Source organism: Haematobia irritans, chromosome 4, assembly GCF_050003625.1.
Source record: "Haematobia irritans isolate KBUSLIRL chromosome 4, ASM5000362v1, whole genome shotgun sequence".
Taxonomy (NCBI): Eukaryota; Metazoa; Arthropoda; class Insecta; order Diptera; family Muscidae; genus Haematobia; species Haematobia irritans.
The window spans coordinates 14645510-14663005 of record NC_134400.1 but is presented as its reverse complement, the minus strand read 5'-3'; the positions used below and the strand labels follow the sequence as shown (position 1 = coordinate 14663005).

At 31.7% G+C, this 17496-nt stretch overlaps 2 protein-coding genes and 3 long non-coding RNA genes across 6 annotated transcripts; 2 read left to right on the top strand and 3 right to left on the bottom strand.

Annotated features, from left to right (window-relative positions):
* Positions 1-1834: 1834 nt before the first annotated feature.
* On the bottom strand, positions 1835-2762 carry LOC142235308 (uncharacterized). The gene is made up of 2 exons (XM_075306564.1): positions 2721-2762; positions 1835-2653 (listed from the first exon to the last, which is right to left on the bottom strand). The coding sequence occupies exons 1-2, from the start codon at positions 2760-2762 to the stop codon at positions 1835-1837; spliced, it is 861 nt and encodes a 286-aa protein (XP_075162679.1).
* A 741-nt stretch (positions 2763-3503) lies between these two features.
* LOC142236618 (uncharacterized) lies at positions 3504-4812 on the bottom strand. Of its 2 annotated transcripts, XR_012722118.1 has the most exons (3): positions 4310-4812; positions 3875-4246; positions 3504-3709 (listed from the first exon to the last, which is right to left on the bottom strand). It is a non-coding gene; the product is annotated as an uncharacterized LOC142236618 (long non-coding RNA). The 2 variants fall into 2 exon arrangements; XR_012722117.1 differs by having other exon boundaries at positions 3875-4812.
* Positions 4813-6898: 2086 nt separating this feature from the next.
* Positions 6899-8596, top strand: LOC142233970 (uncharacterized). Its single transcript, XR_012721527.1, has 4 exons — positions 6899-7209; positions 7275-7638; positions 7703-8034; positions 8099-8596. It is a non-coding gene; the product is annotated as an uncharacterized LOC142233970 (long non-coding RNA).
* Positions 8597-9397: 801 nt separating this feature from the next.
* On the bottom strand, positions 9398-11121 carry LOC142233943 (uncharacterized). The gene is made up of 4 exons (XR_012721519.1): positions 10785-11121; positions 10356-10719; positions 9960-10291; positions 9398-9895 (listed from the first exon to the last, which is right to left on the bottom strand). It is a non-coding gene; the product is annotated as an uncharacterized LOC142233943 (long non-coding RNA).
* A 293-nt stretch (positions 11122-11414) lies between these two features.
* Alg10 (alpha-1,2-glucosyltransferase Alg10) lies at positions 11415-16114 on the top strand. Its single transcript, XM_075305638.1, has 5 exons — positions 11415-11667; positions 11851-12175; positions 12246-12388; positions 15252-15428; positions 15490-16114. Exons 1-5 carry the CDS (start codon positions 11512-11514, stop codon positions 16039-16041), a joined length of 1353 nt encoding a protein of 450 aa, XP_075161753.1. The 5' UTR covers positions 11415-11511; the 3' UTR covers positions 16042-16114.
* Positions 16115-17496: the final 1382 nt, after the last annotated feature.

Here is a 17496-nt window from a genome sequence, read left to right as displayed (position 1 = left end):
TTTATCTACATATTACTATCATCATAACCTATTCATATTTTTTGTAATTTTTTGTGTGAAAAAAAAAACAAGTCTTCCCAATAATAACGTACAATGAAAAGCTAAATATTATATTTTATATTTTTGTTTCTTTTGTCGCTGTTTTTTTGTATTCTTTATTTTTAGCAAGGTTGGTGCCTATCGCAATATATCATTAGATTATTAAACAAAAAATATGTAGAATACAAAACCCCTACCGAAGAATAAAGCCCGTGTTTTTTGTTTTTATTTGGAGAAATTCTTAAGTAAATATTATAAAAAACGTAATATTCCCTATTTTATTTTGTAAGCTTGTTAAATATATTTGTATGCAATATTTTGTAAATCTATATTCATTTAATAATTAAATATTTTTATTGTACATACATGTTCATTAAATAATTAAATAAAAATTCTTTTTAATAGAGCTTCACAATTTGCCACAGTGAAATTGCGTCATACAACCACAAATGATCGTTCGGCTCCCATGATTTACAGATGTGTAAATAAATAAAAAATATATATAAAATGTCCTTTTTAATTATTTTATTCTTTAAGCTATATATGTTTTTATATATGAAAATTCTACAAAAAATATGTAAGAAAAATTTGTTTATGTAATATCACTATAAAAAAATATATATGCAGAAATGTTTTTCTTTAAAATAAAAATAAATTCTTTTGGTTTCTAGATTTTTGTTTATTTTAATGGGCTGTTTTGGTCAATATATATAAATGCAAATAAAACAAGTTTATTTCATCTTTTTTCTCGACGTTTCGTCGGCTTTTTTCCGACCTTTTCCAGAGAATTTTTTATTTGAAATATCTGTAGAGGAAAATTCTATTTAGATTTCAGTAATTGTGGATTTTAGTTCTTACTTACAATTGTTTTACATTTGTTTCATTTATAAATTATTAAAACTGGACATCACAAACAATAATAATAACTAAATAAATAAATAAAATGTAAATATTGCAGCAAAACTTTAAATCTATATCACAGAACTATGTATGTTTACTCTTTAAATTATTGCAATGGAATACTGTAAGTTGGTGTTATCTTTGTCTTCCTTAGTGTTCATTGACGTCTCTATTCTCTGTTGAATGCGTAGGCTCTCCAGTGTATAACGTTTGTTCTCATTTCTCTCTCTGTCGAGAATTTTAACAGCTTTGAAGTCTATGCTATGGCCACTCTCTTTTATGTGTTGTGCTAAAGCTGTGCTTTCTCTATGTTTGTTGATGTCGGCTTCATGTTCTGCCATTCGTATTTTCAATTGTCTTCTTGTTGTACCCACATAGTGCATGTTGCATGTCTCCCTTTCGTTTCCATTGCATGTTAGTTCGTACACAACGTTGTCTAATTGCATTTTGTCTGTTCTGTTTGTTTTTGTTGTAAATAATCGTTGCAGTGTATCGTTTGATTTGTATGCTATTGTTTTTGTTTCTTCCTCTATTGATCTCAACCAAGTTTTGCATTCCGTCAATTTGGGGATAAATGGGACACTGAAAAAAATGTTTGAGTTCTCCATTTGTATTTTTTCTTTGTGAGTTTTTGGATGATGAGTTTTGTTGATTAGTGAGTTGATTAGATGTACTGGAAAACTATTTTGTCGAAGAATATTTTTAATTTTTAAAATATTTTGACTTTTGAATCTGTCATCACTCAGGTACATTACTTTCTGTATAAAATTTGAGGCTGTATTTATCTTCATAGTTTTTGGTTGGGTTGAGTGATAGTTTATCATTCTTCCCGAAGTTGTAGTTTTCGTGTACCAGTCTGTAATAATTGAGCTTCCATCTTTTATCATTTTCATATCTAAATATGGGATTTCCCCGTTTTTTCCTTTTCAATTGTGAATTGAATTTTGGTGTGATACGAGTTCAGTAATTTCATTATTTCCTGCTCGTCGTCCTTGTTGATTATTGCCAGTAGATCGTCCACGTATTTTGTTATTAGTTTAATTTTTATATTTTTACTGTTTAACTCCAATATCACTTCATCCAAAAGATTGTCTAGCACAATATTAGCTATCGTCGGGGAAAGGGGGTTTCCCATTGGCATACCATACGTCTGATGGTAAAATGTGTCGTCCTGCTTGAAGTAATTGTTATCGTTAAGACAGAATTGAAGTATTTGGAGTATTTTTTGTTTTGGAATCTTCGTGTATTCTTTAAGTTTATCCCATTTTCCCATGATGATCTTAATAGCTAAGTGTGTCGGTATATTAGTAAATAATGATACCACGTCAAATGACACAATTATGTCGTCCTTTTCCAAAATTACGTCCTTAATCTTCTCTTTTACTTCCATTGAGTTTTTCACATTGTACGTCGGGGATTCAAGATTCTTAAGTAGTTTACCTACGTATTGTGCAAGTCCATAGCATGGGACTTTCATCGATGATGAGATGGGCCTGAGAGGGACACAATCTTTGTGTATTTTAGGGAGACCGTATAGTTCTGGTGCTACCGCACAATTTGACGTTAGTCTGAATTTTTCCCATTTTGTTATATATTCTTTTTTGAAAAGTTCTTGTACAATATTGTTATTTGTCCTTTGTAGTTTTGAGGTTGGATCTTCTCGTACTTTTCTGTATGTGTTTTTGTCTTCTAGTATATCATTCATCTTGTTGTTCTTTTTTGAATTAACACCAGGGAGACAAAAAGATATAATAAGTCTTAATCTCGTTTGTCTTATATACCTTATAATTTCTAAAGGAATTTCCATTACCGAAAATTCCCATTTTCTTGAATTTTCTACTGTTTGGTATGTATTTTTAACGATATTTCCGAATTGGTACTTTTACTACCTATTATCGATTGTTTACTTTTTTTCTCACACAAAGCCCGGTATTCACCTCTAGCGGAAAATTTGCTTGCGTACCAATAACACAGTTTTGCAATGCATTTCTTATAGGAGTAAAATGTAAGCAATCGATATTAACGCCTCATGGAATTTTCGTTACCAAATATATAACAATGCATTTCTTATGGGTAGCCGACATATGCAGCTCTAGCGAGAATACATTGGTATTTTTACCGAAAATTTCGTGAGACGTCGTTATCGATTGTTTAAATTTTAACATACTCCCACAAGAAATGTATGACAAAAAAAACTGAATTATTAGCATGCAACATGAAATTTCATTTGCGTACCGGTAACACAGTTTTGCAATATATATCTTATGAGAGCAATATGCAAACAATCGATAATAACGTCTCACTGAATATTCTTTAGCAAATATATAGCAACCCGTGTAAAAATTGGGGGATCTGATTTGATATGGTTAGATCTGAGCCAAGATATAGTCAGATCTGAGCAGATCCGAAAAATGGTTATATCTGCTCAGATCTAAATACTATGAAATTGGATCTGATCAGATCTCAAAAATGAGACACATCTAATCAGATCTAATTTGATATAATTGTATATTATTTGATACAATTGTATCTTTCGAGATCTTTCAACACATAAAATCCCATAATTTGTATATAAAATGAGATCAATTGTTTTATTTAATAATACAGACAAAAAGTATGTGCATAATAAATATGTTTAATTTAAATTGATCCATCAAAGCTATTTAAGAGTATTGACAGTTGAGTTAGAGTGTTGTCCAAGGGTTTTTTCGTTTGTTTCTTCTGCTTTGGACTTAGACACGCGACTAAAGTATTACAGCGTTAAGACAATCTGCAATGAAATTAAGTAAAAAAACAATTATTAAACAAATATAGGAATAAACAAATATGGGAATATATTGAACTATGTAAGCAAGTATTAGTATTGTTTTGGATCATTCTTCTTTAAGTTGCAATACAAATTGCCATATAATTTTATGTTGCTTTTAATACTCACATTTAAAGTGTATTCGGAATTAGGTTAGGTATAGCGATAGGATGTTATTTTAGGCTCATACATACTATTCAGACCATCATGACATCACAGTGATCAACATCTTACTTATCACTGACTGCTGCTCGATTCAATAATTAGCTCAATAACATGGGACCTCCTTGCTATAATCGAGTCCTATCGGCATTTCACGTTGCGCTGAAACAACTTAGAGAATCTTTGAAGCAGAAATGTCACCAACATTACTGCGAGGAGATAATCCACCGCCGTAATAATTTTTGGTGTTGGTCGGAACTGGGATTGAACCCGTGACCTTTTGAATGCAAGGCGGGCATGTTAACCAGTACACCACTGAGGTTTCATTTTTTTCCAAATCTAGAAAATAGTAAAACAATATGAAAATGACTACTAAGGAAATAACAAATACAATCTACTTACCTACATAATCTCCGCAATAAAGGAAACGATATACACTTTATCAAAGGAACACATTTAAAACAATTATATTAAATTTCTTAATTTTCTCAGCTAGTCTGGCGTTAAATTTGTTTAGAAGTGATGCCCCTGACGGCGTTGACATTTGACATAATGGCATTGAAGTTTAGACGTGTATTTTAAAAATCTTTTTAACTTGTTCATGATTTTTTTTTTATGTTTTGGACCGTATTTAACCCCATATAGTCAGATATGATGTTATATCTACCATATCTTATTAGATATAGTGCTATATATGGTCCTATCCAAGCATATATTATTAGATATGCCAGATATAATTAGATATTATACTATATATGATGAGATCTGCAATTATATCTAACCAGATCTAGCACCATATATAGCATATCTGTGCATATCTAATTATGTCTGAACCAATATCTGAACAGATCCAATTAGACCCAATTTGATATTATTAGATAGGATTGGATCCTCCAATTTTTACACGGGAATGTATTTCTTATGGGTAGCGGAAATTTCGGCGGGAGATGCCTACCGCAGTTAAAAGTACATGACACTACTGTGTTATCGGCATGTAAACAAACTCTTCTTTAAAGGTACATACCGAACTTAAAGGAATTTCCAGAATTTTTTTGAGATCCATTAGAAACAATGTTTTTTCATGAGAACGATATTATCGATTTCATGAAAAAAACACTTCATTGGCATGAAATGAAATGTCCATGCCACTAAATATAATAAACAATCCAACACAATGCTTCATGCAAATTTCACCTTCAAAAAAAATTCGACGGATTTTTAAGGATGTGAAAAATGTCATCAGATCTGTATACATATCTGACTTAACGGCCCCTTAGTGGAATTTTCGTTCGCTTTGAGACAACGAATCGTCAAAAACCATTATCGACGATAAGAGTCCGCCGAATCTCAAGGGTTTCTGTGACCGATAAGAAATCATAATGCACGAGTTAATCTTCAAGTTCGAGTTTTTGGAATGAATCTATCTTAATTTAATTTCCTAAACGAAAGAATCATCTCGTGGCGATTTTGAGTTTGAAAAATAGTCTGTAAAGGCCAGTAGTGGATACTCTAACGAAATTTCCGCTACCTATAAGAAATACATTGTTATCGATTGTTTGCATTTTGCTCTCATAAAAAATTTTAATATTAAATGTCAAAACTGTGTTATTGGCACGTAAACGAAATGTCCGCTGGAGGTGTATGCAGGGCATTGTTGCCAGGTTAGGGGTTTCCCCCCCCCCCCCCAAAATTAGGGGTTTTTCACGTTTAGGGGGATTTTTGGGGGTAATATTTATTTGGGGGTATTTTTTGGGTGTTACAAATATCTTAGACCTTATAAAGTGAAACAATTCTCAACGAAATTCGGAAAAATTATCGCATGAACTTTGAGAAAAAAAGATTCACGCCTACAATTTTGGTGAATAATGTATATATATACTGAACTTTAATTTTTGTTTACTTTTTTATTTATATTTTTTATACTTTATAAACCTTTTTTAATTAATTTGACTTAAAAGATTTATACATTGAATTATTGTGTTTTGCCTGCTTTTTAAATTGGTATAGTATATATTGTATTATTATACCCAAAGAAAAAAAATATTTTCCTCAGGGACAATATTTTAGATACATGAAATTCCCTTTTGTTATAAAGTATTTTCTTAAAGAGCAAATTTTATTTTTTATTTACTTCGAAAGAAAAATTTCGTTCCTCAGAAAAGAAAACTCTTCTTTCAGTATATATATATTTCTGTTAAATTTAATTTTTAAAAGTGTATCACTACAGGATTTTTTTCACAAATTTGAGACCCCTTTCTGTACTATTTACATTCTTATTATTTTTTTTTCGGGTTTTTGAAAAAAGTCTAGACCAATTAAGGGATTTTTTTTTCTTAAGATTTTGGGGGGAAGAATCAAAAATCACCTGGCAACACTGATACAGGACTACGAATATAGCAAAACTGTGTTATTGACACGCAAACGAAATTCCCGCTAGAGGGCTATAAATGAAATATATACCTCGTTGTGTCGATATGACAGTTTAGTTAGTTGTTGAAATTCGTAACTGTCGATAACAACGTTTTATTATTTCGGACATATTCCAGGCGTATTTTTCAAACTAGAGGTCAGTACTATTTTCGCTTTGCGCGATGAAAATTCCTCCTTTGCTTTATTAAGACAGTTCAATATAAAGCAGACAAATTAACTCAATTGATGCGCAATTTCTTGTTCCCCTAGATTTCGGTAAGACTTTACAGGAATATGTTTGTTTTCATTTATAATTTTTATCATCTCAGGAAAAGTAATAGTTCTTTTGAAAAAATATGCCACAATTTGCATAACGGTAAATTGTGGTATTTTCAGCAGACAAACGAGTGTGAGGCAGAGAATGAAGCCGACCCATTTTTGTCGGCGGCGGCTGACATTAAATTTTTGCATCCGGCGGCGGCGGCTTGACGGCTAAGCCGATATAAATAAGTCTCTTCGGCGGCGGACAATTATCCATTATAAAATCAATTTGAAGTTACCCAATAAACACAGGATGAGCGTTTTTCAAATGCAACACCTCTTCAGTTTGAGGGTAAATATCATTTTCAACATAAATTCAACTTGACTTGAAAAAGCTCATCTTCAATTCATCTTCAAATTGTTTGCGAATTACAACCAATTTGGCAAAATGTTGACGAAAACTTTGAAAATGTGTTGAAGATAATTGGAGAAAACTTTGACAAAACACTACCCTGAAATGCAACGAAAAAACCACATGGTTTTCAATACTACTTTGGACAACAAAGTTCGTGGAAGAAATACAAAAATGTGGAAATTTTTTAATAATCAATTGAAATTGCTTATAATAATTGGTAAGTAAAACTAAAACACGAAATGAAAACTTGAAGGAAGTCACTAAACTCAAATCTCTTTGCAGACAACTAAAATATTTGGATGCTGATTCTTGGACACATTAAGAGGCTGGCCGATGAAAAATGGTAGTGGCTTATCGAGAAGAGAAAGTTTCCATAAATCAAAGTGCAACCAAAAAAACTTGGTATTTATGCTTTTCCATATCAACAACTACTGGATGATAATTCGCATCACATCGATAGTTTAATTTATATCGCATCATCGGTTTAATTTGTTATTTTGTGAATTGAAATTGCTGGAAATTTATTCCAATTATCTGGCCATCAAGTTCCTGAAAATTGCCAGTATTTTAATAACAACAATTTTGTAATACCAACGTTCTTGAGGAAATCACGAAGTACCTGGTCAGTTGGAAGAAATACAAATTGGTAAGTCAAAATAAAAAGTGAAATGAAAACATAATGGAAATCACAAAACTCGATTGTTTTGCAGAAAACTAAAATCATTGAATGGTATATTCTTGGAAGATGTTGGCCGATGAAAACCCGATGAAGGAAACAACAAAGAAAAGTTTTCAGAAAACTTACAAAGTGCAACCAACTAAAACAAAGTGCAACAATTCCTATATCAAGAACTTCTGGATGAAAATGTGCATCATCGGTTTAATTTGTTATTTTGTGAATTGAAATTGCTGGAAATTTATTCCAATTATCTGGTCATCAAGTTCCTGAAAATTGCCAGTATTTTAATAACAACAATTTTGTAACACCAACGTTCTTGAGGAAATCACGAAGTACGTGGTCAGTTGGAAGAAATACAAATTGGTAAGTCAAAATAAAAAGTAAAATGAAAACATAATGGAAATCACAAAACTCGATTGTTTTGCAGAAAACTAAAATCATTGAATGGTATATTCTTGGAAGATGTTGGCCGATGAAAAACCGATGAAGGAAACAACAAAGAAAAGTTTTCAGAAAACTTACAAAGTGCAACCAATCAAAACAAAGTGCAACAATTCCTATATCAAGAACTTCTGGATGAAAATGTGCATTACATCAATTTACATCCCGTCATCAGTTTGATATTTTGTGATTTCCTCTTGCTGGAATCTATTCTAACACACAAGCCAGCAAGTTCCTCGATAGTAAATATTTCAAATTGCCAGCATATTAATGACACCAACATTATGGAGGAAATGGAATTATACATGTAAAAATGTTTAAGATATTTAAAGTTGTATTCATAGTTTTATTTATTAATACGTTTAATAAGATATTTACATTTTGATTGGTATAATATTATTATTTTCATATATTATTAATGTTATTTTTAAGATTATTATATTTGTTAACGAAAAAATAATAAAATTTACAAAATCCCTAGAAATTTAGTATTGACTTTCAGTTGGAACTAGGATTGACTTTCATACAAATTGTGGTTTGAAAGTATTCGCAACAATGCTAGTTTTTTATTTTTCTCACATTGAAAACTGTTTGAGAAATTATTGAGTAGCGATGAATTTCAATTTGAGGATTACAATTGAGAAATTATTGCTATTGTGTTGAATTTTACTGTTGAGGGTAATGTCTGTTTTTTGTTGAGAACGCGATTTTCTCAACAATTTCTCAACTTGAATATTACCCTAATCCTTTGAAAAAATGTTTGAAAAATTATTGAATTTTAGTATTTTTCAAACGTTTGTGTTTATTGGGTATTAGAATGGTAATGAGATTAGTTGTACAACCAATCGTTCAATCAAATTTACATTTCATTCAAATTTTCTGAGGTAAATTTTTGCAAAATTATTATAACACTTTGAAATAGATTGATTGGGGGTGAAAGGCTCAAAATTTTGACTAAACCCAATAAACACAAACGTTTGAAAAATACTAAAATTCAATAATTTTTCAAACATTTTTTCAAAGGATTAGGGTAATATTCAAGTTGAGAAATTGTTGAGAAAATCGCGTTCTCAACAAAAAACAGACATTACCCTCAACAGTAAAATTCAACACAATAGCAATAATTTCTCAATTGTAATCCTCAAATTGAAATTCATCGCTACTCAATAATTTCTCAAACAGTTTTCAATGTGAGAAAAATAAAAAACTAGCATTGTTGCGAATACTTTCAAACCACAATTTGTATGAAAGTCAATCCTAGTTCCAACTGAAAGTCAATACTAAATTTCTAGGGATTTTGTAAATTTTATTATTTTTTCGTTAACAAATATAATAATCTTAAAAATAACATTAATAATATATGAAAATAATAATATTATACCAATCAAAATGTAAATATCTTATTAAACGTATTAATAAATAAAACTATGAATACAACTTTAAATATCTTAAACATTTTTACATGTATAATTCCATTTCCTCCATAATGTTGGTGTCATTAATATGCTGGCAATTTGAAATATTTACTATCGAGGAACTTGCTGGCTTGTGTGTTAGAATAGATTCCAGCAAGAGGAAATCACAAAATATCAAACTGATGACGGGATGTAAATTGATGTAATGCACATTTTCATCCAGAAGTTCTTGATATAGGAATTGTTGCACTTTGTTTTGATTGGTTGCACTTTGTAAGTTTTCTGAAAACTTTTCTTTGTTGTTTCCTTCATCGGTTTTTCATCGGCCAACATCTTCCAAGAATATACCATTCAATGATTTTAGTTTTCTGCAAAACAATCGAGTTTTGTGATTTCCATTATGTTTTCATTTTACTTTTTATTTTGACTTACCAATTTGTATTTCTTCCAACTGACCACGTACTTCGTGATTTCCTCAAGAACGTTGGTGTTACAAAATTGTTGTTATTAAAATACTGGCAATTTTCAGGAACTTGATGACCAGATAATTGGAATAAATTTCCAGCAATTTCAATTCACAAAATAACAAATTAAACCGATGATGCACATTTTCATCCAGAAGTTCTTGATATAGGAATTGTTGCACTTTGTTTTAGTTGGTTGCACTTTGTAAGTTTTCTGAAAACTTTTCTTTGTTGTTTCCTTCATCGGGTTTTCATCGGCCAACATCTTCCAAGAATATACCATTCAATGATTTTAGTTTTCTGCAAAACAATCGAGTTTTGTGATTTCCATTATGTTTTCATTTCACTTTTTATTTTGACTTACCAATTTGTATTTCTTCCAACTGACCAGGTACTTCGTGATTTCCTCAAGAACGTTGGTATTACAAAATTGTTGTTATTAAAATACTGGCAATTTTCAGGAACTTGATGGCCAGATAATTGGAATAAATTTCCAGCAATTTCAATTCACAAAATAACAAATTAAACCGATGATGCGATATAAATTAAACTATCGATGTGATGCGAATTATCATCCAGTAGTTGTTGATATGGAAAAGCATAAATACCAAGTTTTTTTGGTTGCACTTTGATTTATGGAAACTTTCTCTTCTCGATAAGCCACTACCATTTTTCATCGGCCAGCCTCTTAATGTGTCCAAGAATCAGCATCCAAATATTTTAGTTGTCTGCAAAGAGATTTGAGTTTAGTGACTTCCTTCAAGTTTTCATTTCGTGTTTTAGTTTTACTTACCAATTATTATAAGCAATTTCAATTGATTATTAAAAAATTTCCACATTTTTGTATTTCTTCCACGAACTTTGTTGTCCAAAGTAGTATTGAAAACCATGTGGTTTTTTCGTTGCATTTCAGGGTAGTGTTTTGTCAAAGTTTTCTCCAATTATCTTCAACACATTTTCAAAGTTTTCGTCAACATTTTGCCAAATTGGTTGTAATTCGCAAACAATTTGAAGATGAATTGAAGATGAGCTTTTTCAAGTCAAGTTGAATTTATGTTGAAAATGATATTTACCCTCAAACTGAAGAGGTGTTGCATTTGAAAAACGCTCATCCTGTGTTTATTGGGAAATTACTACAATTATTAATAAAGTTTTTTGATGTAAACCAATATTTTTGATTAATTGGCGGCTAAATTTGAGTCGAGATGAGCCGACATATTCGGCGGCGGCGTCGACTGGCAAAAAATGGCCGGCGGCGACTGAAATCGGCGGCGCGACTCGGCGGCTTCATTCTCTGGTGTGAGGTTTTAAACCATTGTACAACAAATCTTAATATGTGAATGTCACCTCAATGTTGCCATTCATTGACGTGAACTATTTATAAAACATCCCATCTCTGAAGAGTGGGAAGGAGAAGAACAAATTAATAACACACACACATTAAACTAGGTTCTTGCCGGCTGGGTCTCCGGCAAGTTTGGCCCATTTGATTAAAAGTTAAACGAAAAACTTAATTCAAAATGCAGCCGTATGTGGCTCCTTTGTTATTGCTGCTGGTGTTTGCAGCATATTCTTTGCCTCTGTTCTTGAGGGTATTCTCAACTACACAAATGGTCATAGATGAGGAGTTCCATCTAAAACAAGGATTACACTATTGCAGAAAGAATTTCAAACAGGTAACATTGCAGGTTATAGCTTTGCCCACTGTCCAAGAAAATTAAATCGATATTAAAGGGATCAGTGTTAGCTTGCCTGGATATATAAAATATGTTAATGCTAGCCACGATAAAGTGTGGTTCTTGGAAGTGTTTAGGAGATACTATTCTACATATATTTTAAAATTATATTTCTCTCTGTAGTGGGACCCCAAGATAACAACATTCCCTGGCCTTTATCTATTTGCATTGGTCTTAATACCGTTTGAATTTTGTGAAGTTCTGGGCTTACGTCTAATATCCCTGGTAGCCGCTGGTGTAAATGTTTTACTTATTTATTACATACGAAGGAAGAATTTTGGAAATGTGCAGTCTTCTTTGGCCGCATTAGACGCATTTACCATCGCTTCATTGCCCCCTTTATACTTTTTCAGTCATTTATATTACTCGGATACATTATCACTAACGACCATTTTGCTCTTCTATATATTTTGGCAAAAAGGGAATCATCTTCAGGCCTCAGTATATGGTAAGTTTTAGTTTTGGTCCTGTATGCAAATATCCCTTAATAGATTCTTCAATTGCATTGTTATTTATAGCGGCTGCAAGTGTTTTGATGCGTCAAACAAATGTAGTATGGGTTGGCATGGCGTTTGGTACCATGGCATTGGATCTTATCACTGTTAAATATGCAGAATGTAAAAAAATTCCGCCCAATGATGTCAAGATTTACAAATTGAATGTAAGTTTTGACTATGTAAGAAATTGCAATTTTACTTTTTAGCTGGCAAAACGGTTCTCCAGGATATACAGTGGGTGACAAAACAATGGACACTTTTTACTAATATTTCATTTTTCAACTTTAAGGCCCTCCAATGTTTTTGCTTCTTAAAAAACATATATATCTTATTATGAAATAATGTTTTAACTCAGTTTTCTTTAAACTACTAACAAGTATATACGGCCGTAAATTCGGCCAGGCCGAATCTTAAGTACCCTCCACCATGGATTGCGTAGAAACTTCTACGAAAGACTGTCATCCACAAATTTCAAATCACTCGGATGAAATTTGCTCCTCCAAAACCAAATCTCGGGATCGGTTTATATGGGGGCTATAAATGATTATGGACTGATATGGACCACTCGTGGCATGGTTGTTAAATAGCATATACTTCCACCACGTACCACAATTCCAACCAGATCGGATGAATTTTGCTGCTCCAAAAGGCACCAGAGGTCAAATCTGGGGATCGGTTTATATGGGGGCTATATATAATTATGGACTGATATGAACCAATTCCTGCATGGTTGTTGGATAGCATATACTAACATCATGTACCAAATTTCAACCGAATCGGATGAATTTTGCTTTTCCACGGGGCTCCGGAGGTCAAATCTGGGATCGGTTTATATGGGGCCTATATATAATTATAGGCCGATTAAGACCAATTTTTGCATGGGTGTTTGAGGCCATATATGAACCCCACGTACCAAATTTCAACTGAATCAGATGGATTTTGGTCTTCCAAGAGGCTCCGGAGGTCAAATCTGGTGATCGGTTTATATGGGGGCCATATATAATTATGGACCGATGTGGACCAATTTTCGCATAGTTGTTAGATACCATATACTAACACCATGTACCAAATTTCAGCCGGATCGGATGAAATTTGCTTCTCTTAGAGGCTCCGAAAGCCAAATCGGGGGATCGGTTTATATGAGGGCTATATATAATTATGGACCGATGCGGACCAATCTTTCCATGGTTGTTAGAGACCATATACTAACACCATGTACAAAATTTCAGCCGGATCGGATGAAATTTGCTTCTCTTAGAGGCTCCGCAAACCAAATTTCAGACGGATCGGATGAAATTTGCTTCTTTTAGAGCAATCGCAAGCCAAATTTGGGGGTCCGTTTATATGGGGGCTATACGTAAAAGTGGACCCATATGGCCCATTTGCAATACCATCCGACCTACATCAATAACAACTACTTGTGTTTCGTTGGGAAGTTAGCGTGATTTCAACAGACGGACGGACGGACGGACATGCTCAGATCGACTCAGAATTTCACCACGACCCAGAATATATATACTTTATGGGGTCTTAGAGCAATATTTCGATGTGTTACAAACGGAATGACAAAGTTAATATACCCCCATCCTATGGTGGAGGGTATAAAAAAACATTAGTATTCAATGAAAATTTTAGAATAATTTATAATTATTCGTAGGACTGTAGGTGGCCGAGTTGGTGAAGCAGGTCTTAAATATTACCGTCCAGCAAAAAAAAAAAATAAAAAACCTTACCATTGGCGGTGGTAATATACCATAATGGTGTGGGGTTGTTTTTCTGGAATGGGCCCAATTCATGCGTCAAAGATACGCTTACTGGCTATAAACAAATCCTGAATGATACCATCTCTCCATTGCCTGGATATATAAGGAAACATGCCCCCAGCGTAGAGGTCCCAACATGACAATGACCCAAAATACACCTCCAAGGTTGTTACCGAGTGGCTATTTTCGACATACACTTCAATTTTTGAAATGGCCTGCCCAATCCCCAGATTTAAACCACCATAGAAAATCTGTGGCATATAGTAGATCTCTCTGACATTTCCGAGTGTTTCAAAGCTTCTCTAAGTGGTTTCAATGGCAATGTGGAACGCCGTTCGGACTCGGCTATAAAAAGGAGTTCCCTTGTAATTGAGCTTAACTTGGAATCGGGCAGCATTCAGTGATAAGAGTGAAGTTCACCATTGTGGTATCACAATGGACTGATTAGTCTATCTAATTAACAGCATGCCTCAGCGATGTGATGCTATGATAAAAAATAAGGGAAACCTAATAAAATATTAAAACTTAACCCTCTAATGCCCAATCCCGCCTTTAGGCGGGCTTCATTTAATAAGGAAGCTTTTAGTAAAACACTCCTTAAGACAACAAAAATGGGTAAAATAAAAAGAAAACTTAGTTGAAACTGTTCAAGAGGCTTTGAAGCATATACTGAACTTTACCGTATAAATTTTTCTTGTTTAGTTTTCTTGCTTTTGTGTCGTTAACAATGAAAATTTAATCAGCTGGCAAAAAAATTGGGGCATTCGAGGGTTAATACAAGACTTTTGTTTTTTCTTTTTTATTACAAAAGTTTCCAATGTTTTGCCAATAACATACAAATGAATAGCATGACATTTTTGTTTTTTTTTTTTCAATTCTTTTTGATTTTGTATTAATAATTTATTTTTGCTTAATAAACAAACAACCAACAAAATATTTGTTTAGTAGTTTCTTCTTTTTCAATTATAAATTGGGGCTATTTTGAATAACAATAAAATATAGTTTAAAGTTTCCATTGTATTAAAATTTAATTTGGCAATGATGGTGTGTTCGTTTAGAAACCAAGTTACTCGACAATGTTTCAAAAAGGATTAAAGTGGGACCCATTTAGTGGTCACCGGTCTATGAAACCATTTGATAAAAAATTGTTAAAATATTAAAATGGTGGCTTTCATTACATGTCCGTCCTATGTCGGGCGTCGATGATTTAAAACAAAAACATGTCCAATTTAGTCACTATTCCTATGTACATTTTTCTTTACAGGTAATTTTCGATATTTTAAAGCGCTTCGAGCTAATGTGTAAATGCATTTGGTACATATTTACACAAGGATGCTTTTACCTCATCATTATACTTCCATTTTTAGGTTTCGTTTATCTAAATGGTTCGATAGTTTTGGGTGACAAAAGAGCCCATGAAGTTAGCATACATGTGCCCCAGGTAATACATATAAACTCCACTTTAATAATGTATATATTTCATTACTCTTCCTATTTTACAGCTTTTCTACTTCTCTATTTTCTGCGCAATTTTTGCCATATCCAATACCATCACCAAATTTCGGGTTACAATGCAAGCTCTATTCAATTACAAATGTGAAATGATTATGGTGACCATCGTTTTTCTACTAATTGTTCGTTTCAATACATTAGTTCATCCCTACTTATTGGCTGATAATCGACATTATATTTTCTACGTATGGAATCGTCTATATGGTCGCTATTGGTGGTTTAAATACTGCATGTGCCCCATCTATACCATAGCTTTTATGTTCATTCACCAGGGCATACAGCATTTACGTTTTAATTTTAAATTAATGTTTTGGTTAGCTACAGCTATTGTTCTATGTTTCCAAAGGCTATTGGAATTGCGTTATTTCATAATCCCATTTGTGATTTTCCGTTTAAATACTAGACCCAACCTGAAGTCGAGAACAGCTCAATGGATGGAATTAAGTTTTAATATAGTATTGAATGCAATAACATTTTATATATTTTTTACCAAAGAAATTAAATGGGATAATTATAAGGAACCACAACGACTTATATGGTGAATGTAGTAGGTAGGCACAATATATATGTTATACGTGTATATGTGTTCAATAAATTATTGAAATTTCTTTGAAATTGAAATTTTTATATTGGTTGCTTATAACACTTGGGGAAATATACATAAAGCAATTTTTATTGGATATTTTCAAAGCAAAATTAAATACTACTGGAGAGGCAGAGTACTTAATGCACCAAAAACGTATATGTAAGTTATTTGCCATTTTATTTGCTTACCCAAACATTTAAAGTAATTTAAAAAGAAATAAAAAGAAAAAATATGCAGCATTCAACTATAAAGCGTGACCAGCTTGTTTTTTACACTGCACAATATTGTGGTACACACAAATCTCGTAGCATTAGGATTAAGGTAATATCATATGTAAAAAAAATCAAACAATGCCAAAAATGTTAAGAATGTGTAAACCAAAGAGACCCATTTTTAGTCCGTAAAGAGGACATGTAACATTTTGCTAGCTATCTAAATTTATTTCTATAGAAATATTTATCAAAATTTTAGTTCTATAGAAAATTTTGTCGATATTTTATTTCTATGGAAAATGTTGTCAAAATTTCATTTCTATAGAAAATTTAGTCAAAATTTTGATTTCTATAGAAAATTTGGCAAAATTTTATTTTTATAGGAAATTTTGTCAAAATTTTATTTCTATAGGAAATTTTGTCAATATTTTAATTCAATGGAAAATTTTGTCAAAATTTTATTTCTTAGAAAATTTTGTCTAAATTTTATTTCTGTAGAAAATTTTTGCAAAATCTTATTTCTATAGAAAATTTTGTCAAAATTTTATGTCTATAAATTTTGTTTACAAAATTTTTACTTCTATAGAAAAATTATATTTCAATTGAAAATTTTGACAAAATTTTGATTTCTATAGAAAATTTGGCAAAATTTTATTTTTATAGGAAATTTTGTCAAAATTTTATTTCTATAGGAAATTTGGTCAATATTTTATTTCAATAGAAAATTTTGTCAAAACTTTATTTCTTAGAAAATTTTGTCAAAATTTTATGTCTATAAAATTTTTTTTCAAAATTAAAATTTTTTATTTCTATAGAAAAATTTTATTTCAACATTTCAATTTTGTCAACATTTTATTTCTATAGAAAATTTTGTCAAAATTTTATTTCTATGAACATTTTTTTCGAAATTTTATTTTTATTTTTTCAAAATTTTATTTCTATTGAAAATTTTGTCAAAATTTGTTTTCTATAGAAAATTTTGTCAAAATTTTTTTTTCTATATTTGTCACAACACATTGAACAATGGGTCATTTGTTATAAGACCATGTTATTGCTCTATTAAAACCGCAATGTGATTGCTCCATATAATACAAAATAACTTAATGTGATTTAATGATAGTTATTATGATATCTTCATACTTTGCGGAAGGATGAATAAAAGTCTTAATCCACACTTGTCCAATTTCACTACCCAATGC